The sequence below is a fragment of the Oncorhynchus kisutch genome, linkage group LG6 (assembly GCF_002021735.2).
Source record: "Oncorhynchus kisutch isolate 150728-3 linkage group LG6, Okis_V2, whole genome shotgun sequence".
NCBI classification, from domain to species: Eukaryota; Metazoa; Chordata; class Actinopteri; order Salmoniformes; family Salmonidae; genus Oncorhynchus; species Oncorhynchus kisutch.
This window is the reverse complement of record NC_034179.2, coordinates 69514892-69535506: the sequence shown is the minus strand read 5'-3', so window position 1 is coordinate 69535506 and position 20615 is coordinate 69514892. Positions and strand designations below refer to the sequence as shown.

General features: G+C 45.5%; 1 protein-coding gene across 1 annotated transcript in view; it reads left to right on the top strand.

Annotated features, from left to right (window-relative positions):
* Nucleotides 1–1450: 1450 nt before the first annotated feature.
* The window catches only part of LOC109893304 (protein phosphatase 1 regulatory subunit 1B-like), a 32229-nt gene continuing 13064 nt past the window's right edge, over nucleotides 1451–20615 (top strand). The window contains exon 1 of the mRNA XM_020486478.2: nucleotides 1451–1991. Coding sequence (XP_020342067.1) covers nucleotides 1878–1991 — 114 coding nt within the window. The 5' untranslated portion in view covers nucleotides 1451–1877. The remainder of the gene's footprint in view (nucleotides 1992–20615) is intronic.

The window sequence follows — 20615 nt, the reverse complement described above, 5'->3', positions numbered from 1 at the left end:
GTGCTGTCTCCCTCATCCCACTCCCACTCCCAACCCAATACAACCAAAGTCCTTCCCTGACCAGGGGCCAAATACACCCAGCTTGACTCTCCACTTTCCAAAACCCCTCCTGCCTTGCGAGTGAAATTGCAGCATGGTCCTACAAATAACCCTGGGCCTGACTGGGACTTCCCCCTCTCCCTCCTTTATCGTGTTTTCTCTCTCTCTCTCTCTCTCTCTCTCTCTCTCTCTCTCTCTCTCTCTCTCTCTCTCTATTTCCCTTTCTCCTCTTGGGCATTGGAACAGCTGGTTTTGTTGCCATGCTGTGACTGCGACCTTTTACCAAGCTTCAGCCTCGTCTTGTTGTTCCTGCTTCCCCAGACACTAAGTCCTCTAATGAACATTATGTTCCAGCCCACTCACCACTCTAACTCTAGACTTGCCTGTAACCGCCAGAACTTTACGCTCTGCCTTGTGTAATGAATGGAATATGTACTATTTGTTATGTTTCTAAGTCGTGGGTTCTCCCCGTGCTGCATGCTGATGTGTCCGAGATGTTGTTTTGGTGGCAAAGGTGCATAAAGATGGCAGCCCCCATGTACTTACCACGAATGCCTTGTTTGCTCAGTTCGCCATGTTGTACATTGCTCTCCATTACTCTTTTTTTGTTATTGTACACCGGCTTTTGCGCAGTATACATGATCCTGAATCTAGCTCCAAGACAGTGGCAATTTGAAAAAAACAATTTACCGGCACGTTGAACTCTGTGGACCAGTGGTAAAAACAATGACGTAACATCGGAATTCCTCCCATCGTTATGCACGTTCGCTGTTGAACCATCTCGGCGCCTGATTCGCAGCTCTCTGTGGAACAGAACAGGAATGAGAGTGTTAACCTTCTTCCTGCATCCTAAGATCTTTGTTCTTTATGGAAATTCATTAGATGAGTACTCAGCATGCCACGAGTCACCATCAGATATTCACAGCACCACTGTTCACTCAATTAGCCAGCCAATCATAGCACATGCCTCTCTGCCTCCATGCCTGATGCTGATTCCTCTGCATCTGTCATTATTTATTCCTTGTTTTGCTCGGTCACCTCTCTTTTCATCCTTTCTTTCTTCCTTTACACTCTCTATATCCCGTTGTGTCTCTATTTCTCCCTGTTTCCTCCCCCCCTGCTCTCTCTCTTTCTCCTCCCCCTCTCTCCCTCTGAGAGCACAAATCTCTCATTCACAAACAGAGGCCAAAAGAGGCTCAGCTGATGGGATGAGATTATCTTTTTTTTTCTGATTACAAATCAACGTCAGCTTAAATATATACAAAAACACAACTCCCCTCCCTCCGGTCCATCCCTCCCCCTCTCTCTTCCCTCCCTCACTCTAGCTTCCTCCGCCCCCTCCCTGCCTCTGTCCCACCCTCTCTCTCTCTCTCTCTCTCTATCTCTCTCTCTCTCTCTCTCTCTCTCTCTCTCTCTCTCTCTCTGCCAGCTGTAAGGACGTGTCTCAATTACTCTTGTTGCACAGGTTGTGAGCGAGGGAAAGAGAGGGAGGAGAGAGAGAGATGAACACACACCACCTAGAATGTCAAACAAGAGTAAGTGTCAGACAGAAACAGGCAGAGAGGAAGAAGGGAGGGAACAGGGGAGATAAAGGATAGGAGAAATAGCTGACCGTGAGTGAAAGAGGAGAGCGACAAAGATAAACAAAGAGAGCTTTTGAAGGGAGACAGTGGGAGAGAGGTGTGTGTGTATATATATATAGAGAGAGTGAGAGGTAGACCCAGCAGAAGCAGGACTGCTGTACAGTGTGTTGTGTTGGGACCTTCCTCCAGGGAGCCTAGTGGAGCAGAGCTTGGTGCCCGGTGAGAGAGAGACCCCCCTGGGACACAGACACAGCCATGGATCCCTCTGCGTCGGATGAGGTTGGGGACGAGTGCAAGGAGGGCAGGAAGATCCACTTTGCTGTGCAGTCCTCGGCACCCACCCAACTGGACCCCCGGCAAGTAGAGATGGTAAGTGAGAGAATTGGTTTGACCTGGGTAGAACAGTGTATGTGTGTGTACAGTCAGTATGTGTTTAGCTTGTCCTCAGTTAACCTACGCGTGTGAGTGTGTGTGTTCATCGTGTTCCATGCCATATTGGACCGTCAGTCTTAACTGCGTTGTGACTTCTCTTTTTTTCTTGTATCTTGATCTGTGGCCTGATCCTCTCCGTCTTCTTCTGCCACATGGTTGAGAATAAAGTGTTGTCATGTCTCCTTCTCGGCTGTTTCTCATACTTTTTTCTTCGGGCGATTTAACTACGTGTCCCGTTGTCGCTGAATGTTATCACTCTGGCCAGTTAAACCGTATAAAAGTCAACCATGGTTTGTGATATCGTTGTAGTCACAGAACTATAGTTAATGATTATACATGTGACTAATATTTGTCTTGGTCTGACAGATTTTTCTTTTGGACTGCTAGTCCTTCTCACTTCACTTCTTCTATTCACTGCTCAGTTTGTAGAGTCTGTTTCCCTGGTTCTTTTCTGCCGTTTGCCTGTCGTCATAAAAGATGGAACGGGACAATTCTGGTTCTTCTCCTTGGCCCTGGAGCCTGTTGACGGTGTGTTCCATTTTAGTCCAGGAGAAAGTGGGTCAAAGTAGGAGTTGGTTGGTGCTGTGTGAGATCCAGGCCAGTGGCTCAGCCTCAAAAGATGCAGAGAGAGTGAGAGTGAGAGAGAGTGAGAGGAAGACAAGAACGCTATACGATGAAGGAGTGCAGAGAAAAAGGCACAACCTGTTTTCTCTCACTTTCACCTGTCTGGTGTCAGCTCCCTGAGCTGCTGTCCCTGTTACAGAGCTCTATCTCACATCAGCTAATAGTTTGGCAGGGCACCGTCTCCATGCTTTAGCCTGATTGAATCACTTACACTGTACAGTCTCTGACACAAGGGCACGACTGCAGCACTCAAACATCTTGGGATGTGAACCCATGACCCTCTCCTCTCCCTGTCCAACTGCCTTCTCTGCTTCAGCTCTGAAACCCTCTCTCTCTCTCTTAGAGAAGTGTTAAAACCCTCTAGTCTGTTAGTCAACGTTTTTATGACTTTTTCTTCAGAGGAACTGTTGCTCAATCTCCACTTACATCAGATGTTGTGATAGATTATTTCTCTCAGCCTGCAGCTGCAGGCAGGCTGACCATGGCCTTTGCCTTTGGCCAGAGCCTCCTGTGGGGGCAGCTGGCTGGCTTGCCCCCTCACCCTCCATGGGGCTTCGTGTCTGGCTGGTGCCCCCATCTGGAGAGCAGAGGCTGGGGTCATCTAGTTCAGATAGTTTGCAGTGAAGTCCACAGTAACATTCACATCTAAAGAGAGGTGCAGGTTAAATGGTGCTGACTGTACTCTACTCTGGGAGGGGCTCCATGCAGGGACTGCTGTCTGTGAGTTGTGTTTGTTTGTGTGTGTGTGCGCATGTGTGTGCGTGTGTGTGTGTGATTTAATGTAAGTACCCATGTGTACGAGCTAACTTGTGTGTTTGTGGGCGAGTGTAGAGGTGTGTGTAGTTACTATACCACACAAACATACTGTCACAGGAACGACAAAAGGGAGTTTGGGGAGAGTGGAGGATGTGTGTATTACTGAAGATACAATCTAGCAGTGGTTAGTTTTGGGGCCCCAGGGACAATGGGGTGGGCATAGTTAATGAGACCCTCATTATCCCTTAGCATTAAACACATCCACGCATGTATACAAACACACTCAAGGCCAGTGGTTGCTAAAGGGGTTTGATACACAAATCACTTCAATTATGTTTTAATGACAGCTTTCAACTCTAACTACCTAGACTGCAGTACAGTTAGTATACTAAACTAGCAGAGGCCCATAGGAGTCATTTACCCTGAAGCACAGCTAACATGATTTAACAAGCAGCACGGTCACACTGACCGGTTGCATACTACCGCAGGGTTGTTTCCATGACGACCGACCGCACAGCGACTTTCCACAGCCTCCCTCACAGATCACCTCTGAAAGGTCACTGTTTTAATGGAGGAATGTCTCTGTGTGGTTGGGTCGTTTGCATAGGCGCTAGCTTGCACATGTGTAAATGTAGGAGTGGGTCCAGGATCCTGATTTCTGCCCTGGGGAGTTTTAATGTGAGAGCGGCTCCCATAGCTGACACCTAGTGTGCCCTGGACCTGACTCAAACACACAGAGAGAGAGCGAGAGAGAGAGAAAGAGCACAGAAACATGTCCCACGGTAAGGTGACCACATTTTGGATATGAAAACCGGGTACATATTCTGTTGTAGCTAGCGGTGCGAAAAAAAATGATAAAAACAATGTCATGGAACTATATTTAATACATTTTCACTATAGTCCTTTCAAATACTTGTAGTAATTTTAACACAGAGATGGATTACCCATCCTAGACTATCTAGTAGTTTTCAAGTTTGGTTCAGTGGTTAAAATGTATCACTGATCAAATGTTTGGCTGAACATTCTCATAAAAGGGCTATGGCGAAGCCACGGGAGCAAACAAGTTTGGTACAGGGACAGACAACATTTTTACATGCAAATCTGATTGGATACAGCGTTGGATTATTGAAATATCAGACTCAATTTAACTCCAGAGTTGCTTTTTTCTTTCTGAGGGCCAATCGGGGACATTTCTGGGGACAGCTCTGGTTGGGGACAGCTCACTAAAATTGGGGACTGTCCCAAGAAATCGGGGACGTCTGGTCGCCCTACCCCATGGCCTCATTCACACTTAACACTCAGATCAACTAGACAAGACCCCAGCACGTCCACTGGCTTGGTACACGTGTAGGCTATGACCACTCAACATCTGTTTTAGGGAAACTTCATGCAGATAAGATTTGTGTTTATTGACAGTCGTTTCAACATTAGATGTGTTCATCCATGCTCTAAGATTTTCCCAAATGAAATATACGATTTTAATAGGGAAAAATGTAATGCAACTCCTGTGTCACAAAAGTCATTGTGGTGGCCTACAGTACTGGATCAACAGCACATGGCAGCGTGTGTTTAACCTCCGTATTCCCCCATGTAATGCTCTGGGAGGGACTGGTGTGGGGGAATGTTCATAATGGACACAGATTAGGGTCATCGTTCAGACTGAGGCTCCAGTTGATTCACTCACAGTGAGTCGGCCCGCCCCATCCGTCTATGGACTAAACACACAACACGAGCCCTCTCCATACTAATCCCAATGTCAATCCACCTCTGATCCTATGGATTGATAGATAAACTCAGGGGACCAAGGGTATCAAAGTACACCAAAGAGCAACAACCGCCCGGTCACCTATTTTAGGTCCAATCAAAATGAATCCAGCAGATGGGATAGAGAGCCTCTGTTGGGGTGGAAGGGTGAAAACCCTCACCCCATCTCACTCTCCTGAGTTACGTGCCCTTCCTCTGGCTGGGGATCACACAGCAACCTTTGGTTCAGTGAGTGTTTGTGTGGTAACACTGGATCTGATGGACTGTCAATATGCACTCCCAACCAGAGCTTCTCAGTGGAGGGCCCAGAGTACAGAGCATTCTGAGTTGGTAAGACATCATGGTCATTTAGGCTGCATGTGTGCGTCATGTCACCGGAGTGGGTTCTAATCCAGAGGTGATTCGTTGATGCAGTTTATCTGCCAATGGGATGTTTCTAACGATGACTATTCCAGTCAATTAAAATAGTAGTGAAATATGTTATGCTCATTAAGGTGTTAGATTAGTTACCTCATTCACAACCAAAGGCGGTGCTCCCCCCCCCCCCCCCCCCCCCTCTGTGACATCATCACCAGAGCTCTTGTTGAGGAGTGTCTTGTTACCAATAACAGCATCAGTGGAATTGATTGGGCTGGTGTAATCAAAGCACTATGGATGGCCAATTGTGTGATACCTTACAAAGTAACAGCTGTTATTAATTATATACTATGGTCACAACAAAAATATAGGAAACAATGGCTTAATCATGTCCATACCAATAAGGCCTTTATTTATTTTTTTACCTCCACCATTTTGTTTTGTTGTGTTAATTTGAAGTGTGTGTCCGTATGTCTACCTTGAAGAGCAACTGCCCCCTAAAAAACAACTTCTCATTTAGATATGAGATATGAGTCAGAAACCGTTATTCTACTGTCAAAATTGGCCACGCTACAAAGTGTAAATAGGATCATTTTGGTCATGAAGTCAGTCTCGTCCAAAATTGAGTTTTGTGAGACTTGTGGTCTTGACTGCATCGTAACGTACATGAAGGTTGGGTTTGTTTCAATCCTGCCCACAGCTGGCAGCACACAAGTAATCATCAATTCGGAGTGTAGCTTTAGGTGACCCGATAGTGGTAAATTTGGGTTGACTTTGGATATCACTATGGGGCTGGATACGGACCATTGGTAAATTACACAATGTACATGCGACAATATATTAAATTCCAATAGCTCAAAATTTCAATGACTTAAAACCTCAAACGAACTATAAATTGTAGAAATTCTTATACAAATTTGGATAGCATTTCATGACAAAACTGCAAGGTTTGCGACATAAAAATGTCTCATTTTCATTGTGTAATTTATCGACGGTCCCTAACTAGCCCCGGAGATAGGCTATCCAAAGTCAAACCAATTTTGCCACGATTGCACACCAGCCGACTGAAGCTAATTGACTAAATTATTTGTCTAACTCTTCCAACCTGCGAACACACACACAAGACAATTCAGTCATGGCACCTAGCATTTCTTAATGAACCAAATCTAAAGTGAGGCCAAATCAAAGTGCAGTTGTCCTTTAAATAGATTAGGAGGGAGTGGCTATGCGACTCCCCTCCACAGTGACCAGGTAATTTGGTTGTATTGTGGTTGTGTCTGTTGTTACAACTGTCAAGTGTTCCTCAGCATGCGTGTGTTTACTGTCCAGCACGTGTGCGCAGGTATTTGTGCAAGCTTGTATGGGGTTTTGCGTGCACACTGCTGTGAGCAGGGTTGGGTAGGTTACTTTCTAAATGTAATACATTACAGTTACTAGTTACCTGTCCAAAATTGTAATCGGTAACTTTTGGAATACCCAAACTCAGTAACGTAATCTGATTACTTTAAGATTACTTTGAGATTACTTTCCCTTTAAGAGGCATTCGAAGAAGACAAAAAGGATCCATCAAACACATTATTTTGGTGTGTCATCCTAGGGGTCTCTGACTTGTGGTCACGCTCGCTCAGGTGGAACAAACTTGTGCCATTTTTCAGTGCTGAATTGAATGTCATTGAGAAAACAGAAAGGTGTCATAATGTATTTTTTCACTAACATCCTTTCAGAATTTAGAAGTAATCCTTTTTTCAAAAAGCATCTGTAATCTGATTACAATCTTTTTTGCTGGCAACGTAACTGAAAATATAATTTTGTTTGTAATCAGATTACATGTTATCAGTTACTCCCCAACCCTGGCTGTGAGGTTGTACATTTGCATATCTAGATACAATCTTATTCTATTAGGAAATTGAATCCCATACTACTACTGCTCCTCTTTTTAATTGAAACTCATTGATAGACTATTAATAAACTCAGGCTGATTGACATTCTGTTGTCCTTTACATGCTTCCTATGATCAATGTTTTCCATGTGGCTTCTCTCTCTCATTATTTAACTGTAGTCAATATGAATGTTTCTCTCTTGTGTAGTATAGAAGACCTATTCCTTTTGTGTGACTGTATGCACTCATACTTGTGTGTGTGTGTGCCTGTCCTCTGTGAGTCTGCAGGTGTTGTATAAACAGGTAAAGCACAAATATTGAAAGTAGGCAGAGTGATTTGTGGTGTGATGACACTGTACGCAGTCATCAAAAGATCAACCAGAGAGCACTTCAAGAGCATGAGGGCTTATTATGATGTAACATGTCTGTGTGTGTGTGTGTGTGTGTGTGTGTGTGTGTGTGTGTGTGTGTGTGTGCTGTTAAAATGCCACCACCCAACCCTGTGTTATGATAAACGAGTTCCCTGTTGCCTGTTGGATTTGGGTACACACATATACAACACTGCAACAGCGCTCTCCATAAATCACACCTAGCACGGCCTATCTAAATGTCAACTCCATAGGAATTAACATTATATCCTGTGAAATTATGACCCAATGCCTCTGAATATAATTTCAGTAAAATGCATTAATTTACATAATCTCAGGCCCTATTCTAAACATGCACATCTACGTAGTAGGTTGTCTTGTGCACTCTTGTACTACCCATCCACTCCAGTCAGTCAGCCAGCCAGCCAGTCAGCCTGTGAGCTACAGGCTCTCAGCAGTGCACCCTGCTGCTGTGACAATAACAGCAGTACCATTTCCGTTGAGGGGAGAGAGAGAAGAAGGATTATGATCTTACAGCTCTGTTGCAAACAACAGTGGTGGGGGTTCTGGATCTGTCATGCTGATCCTACCAGGAGTGGATCAGAGGGTTGGGTCAGTACCAGGACCAATAACTGCCTACATGGGTCTGGGTTTACAGTAGCAAGAAAAAGTATGTGAACCCTTTGGAAATACCTGGATTTCTGTCAAAATTGGTCATACAATTTGATCTGATCTTCATCTAGGTCAGAACAATAGACGAAACACAGTCTGCTTAATTAAACAAATAACACATAAGCAATTATACGTTTTCATGTCTTCATTGAACACACCGTGTAAACACTCACAGTGCAGGGTGGGAAAAGTATGTGAACCCTTAGATGTAATAACTGATTGACCCTCTTTTGGTAGCAATAACCTCAACCAAACGTTTTCTGTAGTTGCGGATCAGACTTGCACAACGGTCAGGAGGAATTTTGGACCATTCCTCTTTACAAAACTGTTTCAGTTCAGCAATATTCTTGGGATGTGATGTGAACTGCTCTCTTGCAGTCATGCCACAGCTTCTCAATCTGGTTGAGGTCAGGACTGACTGGGCCACTCCAGAAGGTGTATTTTCTTCTGTTAAAGCAATTCTGTTGTTGATTTACTTCTGTGTTTTGGGTCGTTGTCCTGTGGCATCACCCAACTTCTGTTGAGCTTCAATTGTCAGACAGATAGCATAACATTCTCCTGCAAAATGTCTTGATAAACTTGGAAATTCATTTTTCCATCGATGATAGGAAGCTATCCAGGCCCTGAGGCAGCAAAGCAGCCACAAACAATGATGCTCCCTCCACCATACTTTACAGTTGGGATGAGGTTTTGATCTAGGTGTGCTGTGCCTTTTTTTCTCCACACATAGTGTTGTGTGTTCCTTCCAAACAGCTCAACTGTATTTTCATCTGTCCACAGAATATTTTGCCAGTAGCTCTGTGGAAAATCCACTTTTGCAAACTTCAGACATGCAGCAATGTTTACTTTGGACAGGCTCTCCGTGGTGTCCTCCCATGAACACCATTCTTGTTTAGTGTTTTACGTATTGTAGACTCGTAAACAGAGATGTTAGCATCTTCCAGAGATTTCTGTAAGTCTTTAGCTAACACTCTAGGATTCTTTTTAACCTCATTGAGCATTCTGCGCTGAGCTCCAGCAGTCATCTTTGCAGGATGGCCACTCCTAGGGAGAGTAGCGACAGTGCTGAACTTTCTCCATTTATAGACAATTTGTCTTACCGTGGACTGATGAACATTAAGGCTTTTAGAGGTACTTTTGTAACCATTTCCAGCTTAATGCAAGTCAACAATTCTTCATCTTAGGTCTCTGAGATCTCTTTTGTTCAAGGCATGGCCTTGTCCCGGACCTGCTGTTTTCGACTCTCTCTCTCTACCGCACTTGCTGTCTCTAACTCTGAATGCTCGGCTATGAAAAGCCAACGGATGTTTACTCATGCATCCTCTACAAACACTGTGATCATTCTAATAATATTTTGGACCCTGCTGGTTATCTATGAACGTTTGAACATCTTGGCCATGTACTGTTATAATCTCATCCAGGCACAGCCAGAAGAGGACTGGCCACCCCTCAGAGCCTGGTTCCTCTCTAGGTTTCTTCCAAGGTTCCTGCCTTTCTAGAGTTTTTCCTAGTGCTTCTACATCTGCATTGCTTACTGTTTGTTGTTTTATGCTGGGTTTCTGTATAGCACTTTGTGACATCGGCTGATGTAAAAAGGCCTTTATAAATACATTTGATTGATTGATTGATCCAAGGTATAGCGCGATTGGAATTTAAAGGCAATGTTCCCGATGCATATGTCAGCTCAATCGGAAATAACCCTTACATTTCAACCACACTATACTGCAGATTTTCCACGATGAGGATGGAATCGACCCCTTAGTGTATGTATAAGAAAGGACGAAGGTGAAACAGTGGAACAGTCCTGTGTTTGTATTCAACTGACTGTTGACCGATGGCTAATTAACTGAGCAGTGGGGTAGTGCAGTGGGCAGGTCAGTGAGGATGGGTAGTGGGGTGGGCAGTTGGGTGATGATGGGCACTGGGGTAGGTGTGACATCATACTGCCAGTAGCTATAATTACTTCCTGTCTCTTCTGAAGTTTGCTGGTTACTCATCGAATCCCGGTGAATGGTGCCTGATATCATCATATATTCTACTGTGACACTGTGACGAGTGTGAGTGGATCTGACAGAGGTGTGACATGATAGAGCTCCCGAGTGGCGCAGCTGTCTAAGGCACTGCATCTCAGTGCAAGATGCGTCACTACAGTCCCTGGTTTGAATCCAGGCTGTATCACATCCGTCCGTGATTGGGAGTCCCATAGGGCGGCGCACAATTGGCAGAGCGTCGCCCGGGTAGGCCGTCATTGTCAATAAGAATTTGTTCTTAACTGACTTGCCTAGTTAATTACAGGTTAAATGAAAAATTACAAATAAAAATAGAGCTGTGTAGCTACTGTACTGTATATGATTCTTAGATGTTAGAGAAGCTAGAGAGAAAAGGGCTGAGGTTCCTATAGGTAGGTGTGTTAAGGTTTAAGAAGAGGTACATGGAGACAGTATGGGGATGCTGGTGTTTTGTTTTATTTATTAGGATCCCCATTAGCCGACATCAATGGCGACAGCTCGTCTTACTGGGGTCCGACACATAACGAAAAATACATTACAGACAAAATACTTTCCAATTTATTTACATTTAAAAACATGAAACATTAATGGCATCAAACACATCAAAGATGTGGTTTCCATGTGGTTGATACCATTCCATTGACTCCATTCCAGCCATTATTATGAGCCGTCCTCCCCTCAGCAGCCTCCACTGACATACATGTCAGTACATACACAGGTCGGTCACATGGGGGAGAGGCGTTGTGCCGTGAGGTGTTGCTTTATTTGTTTCTTGAAACCAGGTTTGCTGTTCACTTGCACTATTTAAGATGGGAGTTCCATGCACTCATGGCTCTGAATAATACTGTACATTTCCTTGAATTAGTTCAGGACCCGGGGACTGTGAAAAGACCCCTGGTGGCATGTCTGGTGGGGTAAGTGTGTCACGCCTGCTCCCGCTCCCTCTCTCTGGCGCTCGAGGGTGCCAGGCTACCCTTCTTTACACGCACCTGTCACCATCATTACGCGCAGCAGCACTCATTGGACTCGCCTGGGCTCCTTCACATTGTTGATTACCCCATGTATAGCTGTCTGTTCCTCGGTGGTGTTCCCTGTGTCCGCATGAATTGTTCTTATGTGTTCCTGTCCAGACACTGTTCCTGTTCCGTTTCATGTCCATCAACTATTAAACCTTCACTCGCTGTACCTGCTTCTCATGTTCTGCGTCGTTCCTTACAGAAGGCAGACACCACTACAAGAAGCATCAGGGATTTTTTATTTTTCCGTTGGTGATGTCGGACCCGGGGGCTGCCGCCGATGGAACCTGGGGTGCCTAAGCTGGCTCGTCGGGCTGTCACGCCCTAGCTGGCTCGGCGGGCTGTCACGCCCGAGCTGGCTCTTAAGGTTTTCCTCTGTGGTGTTCCCTGTGTCCGCATTAATTGTTGTTATGTGTTCCTGTCCAGACGCTGTTCCTGTTCCGTTTCATGTCTGTTAGCTAATAAACCTTCACTCGCTGTACCTGCTTCTCATCTCCTGTGTCGATCCTTACAAAGTGTGTGTGTCAGTGCTGTGTGTATGTCGACTATGCAAACCATTTGGAATTTCCAAAAAATTTATGTTTCTTATGAAAACAAGAAGTGAGGCAGTCTTTCCTCAACTCTTAGCCAAGACAGATTGGCATGCATAGTATTAATATTAGCTCTCTACAATGAAGAGCAAGACGTGCCGCTCTGGCTATAGGGATGCTTTGACCCCCTATTTCAGTTTGTTTACACAAAGTTCCAACCTGCAATCTTCTATCCACATGCAGCCCGCATGTGCTGTACGTCTCTTCCTTCAAACACGATGATCATCAATGTCTCTTGTGTTTCAGTTCTTTTTAGTTCATAAGCTCATAATACCAGCAGCATTCTGTTCAAGTAGGGAGAGAGATGTTCTTTATTTCTCTATTATATTTTGTCTGTCACCAAAATAATTTAATTACTTTTCAGTCTGTGCTGAGTTTCCAAACCACGTCAGCACCACCAGGCTTTTGATTTAAACCTTTGATGGTTTTGTTCTTGACAGAAGTGTTGCCGCGTTGCTAATGCCTCTTAATAGAAAAATAATCGCACAAAGGGAAGGATTACGTGTCACTTTATTGTGTCCATTTCCTTTAGCACTTAGCGCGACCTAAAGGTCCAACCATTTCATTTGTCTGGGCTCTTCCAGGGCCTGACACGGAGAGGAAGGGTGATACCACTGAAGAATTGAATAGAGTGAGTCCTGCTGCCTTAGAGTTCAGGCAGACACAGAGCTGTGATAGCAGAGGGTGAATGAGGCTTTGCAGCTATATGCTTTTAATCAGAGATGAGCAGAGATGAAGGGGTTAAAGAGAGAGAGGGGGACAGCGATTGAAGTGTGGATTAGAGAGAGAGAGACAGAGATAGAGAGAGAGAGAAAATAGTAGCAGATGGGATATTGACCTGCTTGTGGGAGAGAGAGATTTGAATGAGTTGTGTTAGGTTGGATGGCTGGTTAGTCACTCCTCAGTCGTGAGTGTGTGCCTGGTTGCACACGTAAGTATACTTTTAATTGCATAAAAGTTGCTATGCACATATGCAAACACTATTCCCGGTCAGTGTAGCCCATGCGTGTCTGTGTGAGGCCGGGCATCCTAATTGTATAGTATATCAATCACTTGTAAATCTATATGCGTTTGAGTTTAATTATGGCCCAATCATTACAGTGAGAGAGACAAGGATGGAATGCCGTTTTATGGGACCAAAGTGCTGTGTCCACCTCTATATCTGGGATCTGCCACACACTGGGCTAATGAGATGGGCTAATGTAATGAAGTAGTACCTACCATATACCTGGAGGACAGACCCCTAGGGTTGACAGGGGAGTATAACATGGTTGGGTGTCTCTCATTGTGTTGTGTTGGCATTACAGGTGCTGGGTGGATATAGTGTCTCCCTTTAGAGATGGTTGGCTGGTATGATGTAGTAGAGCTCTGCTTAGTTTTAGCAGCATTAGCTAGAGAGCGCCTCTCTCTCGCCTATGCAGGGTCCACTGGGGGTCCTCAGATCTAGTTTAGGCTGTTCTACTGCTGTCTTTTAATAGGCTGGCCTATCTACGAGGACCGCCTCTGGAGAGCAAACCCACATCAGCCAGATCTGCACCCCACTCAGCAATGCAAGGGGTGCTAACCCTCACACTCTCTCTTTTTCTATACACACCCACACACATACAGTACCAGTCAAAAGTTTGGACACACCTACTCATTCAAAAGTTTTTATTTATTTTACTATTTTCTACATTGCAGAATAATAGTGAAGAAACTATGAAATACCAGATATGGAATCATGTAGTAACCAGAAAAGTGTAAAACAGATTCTTCAAAGTAGCCACCCTTTGCCTTGATGACAGATTTGCACATTTGGCATTCTCTCAACCAGCTTCACCTGGAATGCTTTTCCAACTGTCTTGAAGGAGGTCCCACATATGCTGAGCACTTGTTGGCTGCTTTTCCTTCACTCTGTGATCCAACTCATCCCAAACCATCTCAATTTGGTTGAGGTTGGGTGATTGTGGAGGCCAGGTCATCTGGTGCAGCACTCCATCACTGTCCTTCTTGGTCAAATAGCCCTTACACAGCCTGAATGTGTGTTGGGTCATTGTCCTGTTGAAAAACAAATGATAGTCGCACTAAGCTCCATTCTTGTTAACCTCTTGGAACTCCCTCCGGACCCGGAAGAATTGTCATCAACTGACTAATTAGCATAACGCAACGGACAAAAAATATTTCTAGAAAATATTCATATTCATGAAATCACAAGTGAAATATATTGAAACACAGCTTAGCCTTTTGTTAATCACCCTGTCATCTCAGATTTTGAAATTATGCTTTACAGCCAAAAGCAAGACAAGCATTTGTGTAAGTTTATCGATAGCATAGCATTATGCCTAGCTAGCAGCAGGCAGCTTGGTCACGAAAATCAGACGTTTTCACTCACGAGACTCCCAGTTAGACAGCAAATGTTCATTTTGTCCCATAAAGATTATTTTTATAGCCGTAATACCTTCGTTTGTACCTCACGTTTGGTTGAGAAATCCACCGGAAACTGCGGTCACGACAACGGCGAAAAATATTCCAAATTAGATCCATAATATCGACAGAAACATGGCAAACGTTTTTTTAATAATAATCCTCAAGGTGTTTTTCAAATATCTATTCGATAATATATCAGCCGGGACAGGTGGGAAAGAGAGAAACAATGGCCGCATTTGTCTATTACGCACAAAACACAGAGTCTCCAGCTGACCACTGACACAATGTTGTTGTTCAGGCTCATTTTTCAAAATAAAAGCCTGAATCTATGTATTGTGACACTAGACACATTAGGGAAGCCATAGAAAAAGGAATCTGGTTGATATCCCATTCACTGCTCAATAGGGACGCATAGGAACGCAGAGCTTTCTAAATAAGAGTCCCTTCCTGATTGGATTTTCTCAGGCTTTCGCCTGTAATATCAGTTCTGTTATACTCACAGACAATATTTTTACAGTTTTGGAAACTTTAGAGTTTTCTATCCTAAGCTGTCAATATGCATATTCTAGCATCTTGTCCTGACAAAATAGCCTGTTTACTTTGGGGACGTTATTTGTCCAAAAATGCACACCAAGACAGTCGTGAAGAGGGCACAACAAAACCTATTCCCCCTCAGGAGACAAAAGATTTATCATGGGTCCTCAGATCCTCAAAAGGTTCTACAGCTGCACCATTGAGAGCATGGCAACTGCTCGGCCTCCAACCGCAAGACACTACAGAGGGTAGTGCGTTTGGCACAGTACATCACTGGGGCGAAGCTTCCTGCTATCCAGGACCTCTATACCAGGCGGTGTCAGAGGAAAGTCCTAAAAATTGTCAGGCTCCAGCCACCCTAGTCATAGACTGTTCTCTTTGCTACTGCACGGCAAGTGGTACTGGAGTGCCAAGTCTAGGTCCAAGAGGCTTCTAAACAGCTTCTAACCCCAAGCCATGAGACTACTGAACATCTAATCAAATGGCTACCCAGACTACTGGAATTGCCCCCCCCCCCCCCCCCTCCCCACCATTTACACTGCTGCTACTCTGTTATCTATGCATAACTCATATATATATATATATATATATATTACCTCGACTAACCGGTGCCCCTGCACATTGAATCTGTACTGGTACCCCCTGTATATAGCCTCGCTAATGTTATTTTACTGCGCTCTTTAATTTGTTAAATTTTTCTTTACTGCATTGTTGGGGGCTTGTAAGGAAGCATTTCACTGTTGTATTCGGCACATGTGACAAATACAATTTTATTTGAAATGCATTCCAGGTGACTTCCTCATGAAGCTGGTTGAGAGAATGCCAAGTGTGTGCAAAGTTGTCAAGGCAAAGGATGGCTATTTTGAGGAATCTCACAAACTATTTAGGTTTGTTTAACATTTTTTGGTTACTCCTACATTCTGTGTTATTTCATAGTTTAGATGTCTTCACTATTATTCTACAATGTAGAAAATAGTAAAAATAAAGAAACCTTTGAATGAGTAGGTGTCCAAACTTTTGAATGCATTGACACACACACAAGCACAAAATCACACACACACACACACGTCAACCATGGCATATGAATCCTACCTGAGTCATTGTCACACATTGAATGCAGGAGTGAGGAGCAGAGAAGGGTTGTTGTGCCCAGTGCAGGTTTGACTTGGTCCTACCAGCTCAGTATAATCTTCCATACCTCGATGCTACTGATTAAAATACCATCACTGAGTCGACTCACACAGCCCATTTGTGCCAACGGTTTTTTAGGAGAACGGAATAGAAACATCCTGTTAAGCGGAGTGACACAGGGAAACCCAAGAGCAGACCCAGATGAGGAAATAGGGATGCATGAACCAAAATATTTGTTACACAGAGAGATATGGAGTGCAGTAATTGCAATGATGGTGTCAGGCACGGGAACAGGCACAGCAGAGTAACAGAATCTTGAGTAATAATAAATGGCTAGAATCATGAACTGACTGAGCAGAGTGGAAATGGCAGGACTGAGTATTTGTAGAGGTCTTGATTATGGAATGAGTTGCAGCTGGTAGGGATCTGCTCTGACTCCAGCACACCTGTCTCCAACCACACAAAGAGGGTGAGAGAGAACAGGGGGAGTAGCTGCAGGTCAAGAAGACACCGGATGAACACCAGAGGGCGTAGCAGGAGCAGATGTGACAGTAACCCCCCCCCTCCACAGACGACACCTGGCGCACAGCCCGGCTTGTCTTGGTGTGAGGTATGTAAATCCTGGAAGAGGGAGGGATCCAGAATGTGACGATGGGGCACCCAGCAGGGCTCCTCAGGCCCGTATCCCTCCCAGTCCACCAGATGCTGCCAACTGCAGCCCCAACGGCTCACATCCAAAAGCCGCCGAATAGTATAGGCAGGATGGTCGTTGATGAGCCGAGGGGGTGGAGGAGCAGCTGCAGGAGTGGACAGGATCCGACTGGTTTAATTAAGGATACATGGAAGGTGGGATGAATTTTGAGAGAGTCTGGGAGTTTCAGATGAACAGCTGAGGGGTTTATGACACAATCAATCTTAAAGGGGCCAATGAATCGGGGAGCTAGTTTTTTGGAAACCACTTTCAGGGGCAAGTACTTAGATGAAAGCCATACCTTTTGACCTGGAGTGTAGACTGGGGCTGAAGCATGTCGACGGTTAGCTTGAGATTGGGTCCTGGTGGAGGCACAAAGGTCAGCCTGGGCCCTCCTCCAGGTGCGACAAAAGCGCATGTGATCATGGACTGAGGGCACTGCTACTTCGACCTCTTGGGCAGGGAACTAGAGAGGTTGGTAACTCAGAGCCACACTTAAAGGGAGACATACCTGATGAGGCGTTGATGAGGGTGTTGTGGGCATATTCCACCCAGGGTAGCTGGCACTCCAGGAGGAAGGGTTAGCCGAATTCACACAGCATGTTTCAGTTTCCAACTCCTGGTTGGCACCAACAGGTCCACAGTCTCCCGGGATGAAGGAAGCTTGGAGAGGGGAATGAAGTGAGCCGCTTTGAGAAAAAAAGTCAATAATAGTTAGGATGACTGAGTTACCATTCGATGGGGGAAGGCCAGTGACTAAGTCCAAAGCTGTATGTGACCAGGGGCGACTGGGTATGGGAAGAGGTTGAAGCAGACCAGGTGGAGGTTTTGTTCCAAGCACGCTGAGATGAATTCCCAAGTATCTCTCCATGGTGGGCCACCAAAATCGCTGACGCAGGAAGGCGACAGTCCGGTTCATGCCAGGGTTACAGGTGAGGTGAGTAGAATGGGCCCATTGAAGATCAGAACGAACTGAATCTGGCACAAACAGAGCCTTACAAGGACCGTTTCTAGGATCAGGCTGGTTCAGCTGAGCCCGACGAACAGGGGACTCAATCTCCCAGGAGACAGCAGCAACGATGCCATAATGTTTCTAGCTCTGAACTTGTGTTTTCTGCGGTGAACTGACGGGAGAGGGCATCAGGCTTGGTATTCTTAGATCCGGGGCGATAAGTGAGTGTGAAGTTGAATCTTCCCAAAAAAAAAACAATGCCCACCTGGCCTGCCGAGAGTTAAGACGATTGGCGGTCTGGATGTAGACTAGATTTTTGTGATCCGTCCACACAATGAAGGGAATGACCGAACCCTCTAACCAGTGACGCCACTCCTCAAGAGCCAGCTTAACAACCAGGAGTTCCCGGTTACCCATGTCAATTTCTCTGCAGGTGAGAGCTTGCGGGACAAGAAGGCACAAGGTGGGAGCTTCTGGCGAACTGGAGTTCTGGGTAAGGATTGGAGCAGAAGTGAAGCGGTGCTTGAGTTCCAAGAACGCTGCCTCTGCCTCAGGGGACCAGTGGAATGGAGGTCAGTGGTGAGAGGAGCTGCCAAATGCCTGTAGTCACGGATGAATAGTCTATAAAAATGGTCAAACCCCAGGAAACGCTCTAACTGCTTCAGATTACCAGGTACAGGCCACTCTGTGACTGCCCTAACCTTGGCAGGGTCCATTCATAGCTGCCCTTGAGCAATAATGTAACCCAAGAAGGACAGAGGAAACATGAAACTCACATTTCTCCGACCTTAACAGCTTATTCTCCAACATCCTTTGGAGAACGTGTTGCTTGTGAGCCTCAAGGTCCTTCGAAAGAATAAGAATGTCATCCACAAAGACAAAAACAAAACACCCAATGACATCTTTCAGGACATCATTAACAAGGCTCTGAAAAAGAGCAGGGGCGTTAGTGAGACCAAAAGGCATGACCAAATACTCAAAATGTCCAAGTGGTTGTGTTGAACGCCGGTTTCCACTTATCCCCTTCTCTGATGCGGACAAGATGGTAGGCATTCCGGAGGTCAAGTTTAGTAAACACTGTGGCCCCATGGAGGTGGCAAAAGCAGCACTGATGAGTGGCAAGGGATACTTGTTCTTGACAGTGATACTGTTCAACCCATGGAAGTCTATGCATGGCCTCAGTGATCTATCCTTTTTCTTGACAAAAAAAAACACAGCACCCACTGGAGAGGAAGGCCAGATATGTCCGACAGCCAGGGAGTCCTGGATGTATTCTTCCATGGCTTCTTGCTCAGGGCAAGAGAGGTTATACAACCTGCTACTAGGGAGGGGAGCTCCAGGCTTAAGCTCGATAGCACAGTCGTATGGCCGATGAGGCGGCAGAGATGGTGCTTACTGAATACAGGAGCTAGACCGTGATATTCTGGAGGAACAGAAGACAGGTCTGGGGGTTCTGGAATGGACTGGGGTGCAGACAAGGCAGGAGGAAGGGCAGAATGTAGACAATTAGAATGACAAAATGTACGCCAAGTAATTAGCCTTCCGGTGGACCAGTCAATCTGTGGGTTGTGTAGCTTTAACCATGGATGGCCCAGAGGTGAGTGAGAACAGTCGATTATGTGATAACTGATATTTTCCTGGTGATTTCCAGAGAGACGCAGGATAACAGGAACAGTAGCTTTCCATTGAGAGCATTGGCATCCAGAGGTGAAGTGAGCGAAAGTGTCCAGACCCAACTGATTAACGACCCCTCGGTCCAGAAAGCGCTCGTAGGCACCGGAATCGATGAAAGCAGACCGCGGAAAAGCCTGGCTCTGCCACACAACATTGGCCTCAAGCAGGTGTCTGGGAAATGGGCAGGCGATTTGGCTCAATAGTATATCCCCCACTACTGCTGAGCCCCCTCTTTTGCTGGACACAGGGAACAAGTGGAGACCCGGTGACCAACATGGCCACAATATAGACAGCTCCTAGTACTGATACGCCACTGCCTATCGTCTGGAGATTGATGGGTCCGGCCGAGCAGCATGGGTTCAGGATTAGAACATGCCTGGAGATGTGATGCAGTTGGAGAAAGTGAGCAAGGCACTGAAGCAGATGTTATGGGACATGCAACCCTACCTCCCCTCTCCCTCCAACGCTCATGGAGACGGTTGTCAATACAGATAGTGAGAGAAATGAGTTTGTCATGTCCATCAGGCTTCTCTCTGGACACTAACTCATCCTTGAGGGTCTCAGTGAGTTCGTTCCGGAATGCTCCCTGAAGGGCCTCGTCATTCCAGCCGCTCTCTGCAGCGAGTTTGCAGGAACTCGCATGTAATTTCAGCCACACTCTGGGAGCCTTGACAAAAGGGACAGAAGTTGTTTAGCAGCATCCTTTCCACAGACCTTCCTCATCTCATCTGTGAATCCACTGTATAAGAAGCAGATAAGTGACTGTCTCTCCCACACCACAGTGGCCCAGGAAAAAATCTGTCTGCTGGGTTCATCTCTTGGCCAGATCATACTGTTAAGCAGAGCGACACAGGGGAACCCAAGAGCAGACCCAGATGAGGAAACAGGGATGAATTAACCAAAATATTTATTGTTGCACAGAGAGATATGGAGTGCAGATCTGGGTTAGCTCGGATGAGTTGCAGAAAAACCAGATGTGGAGACTGAGGTTGGAGTTGGCTGAGTAGAACAGGTCCTGAAGGGAATCCAAGATAGTAGTGGTGATGAGTAAAATCCAGAGCAAGGTAGTTGGGTGGTGAGATGTGGAACAGGAGCCAGAGACAGAGCGGTAACTGTAATGAGAGGATAAACGGTGTCA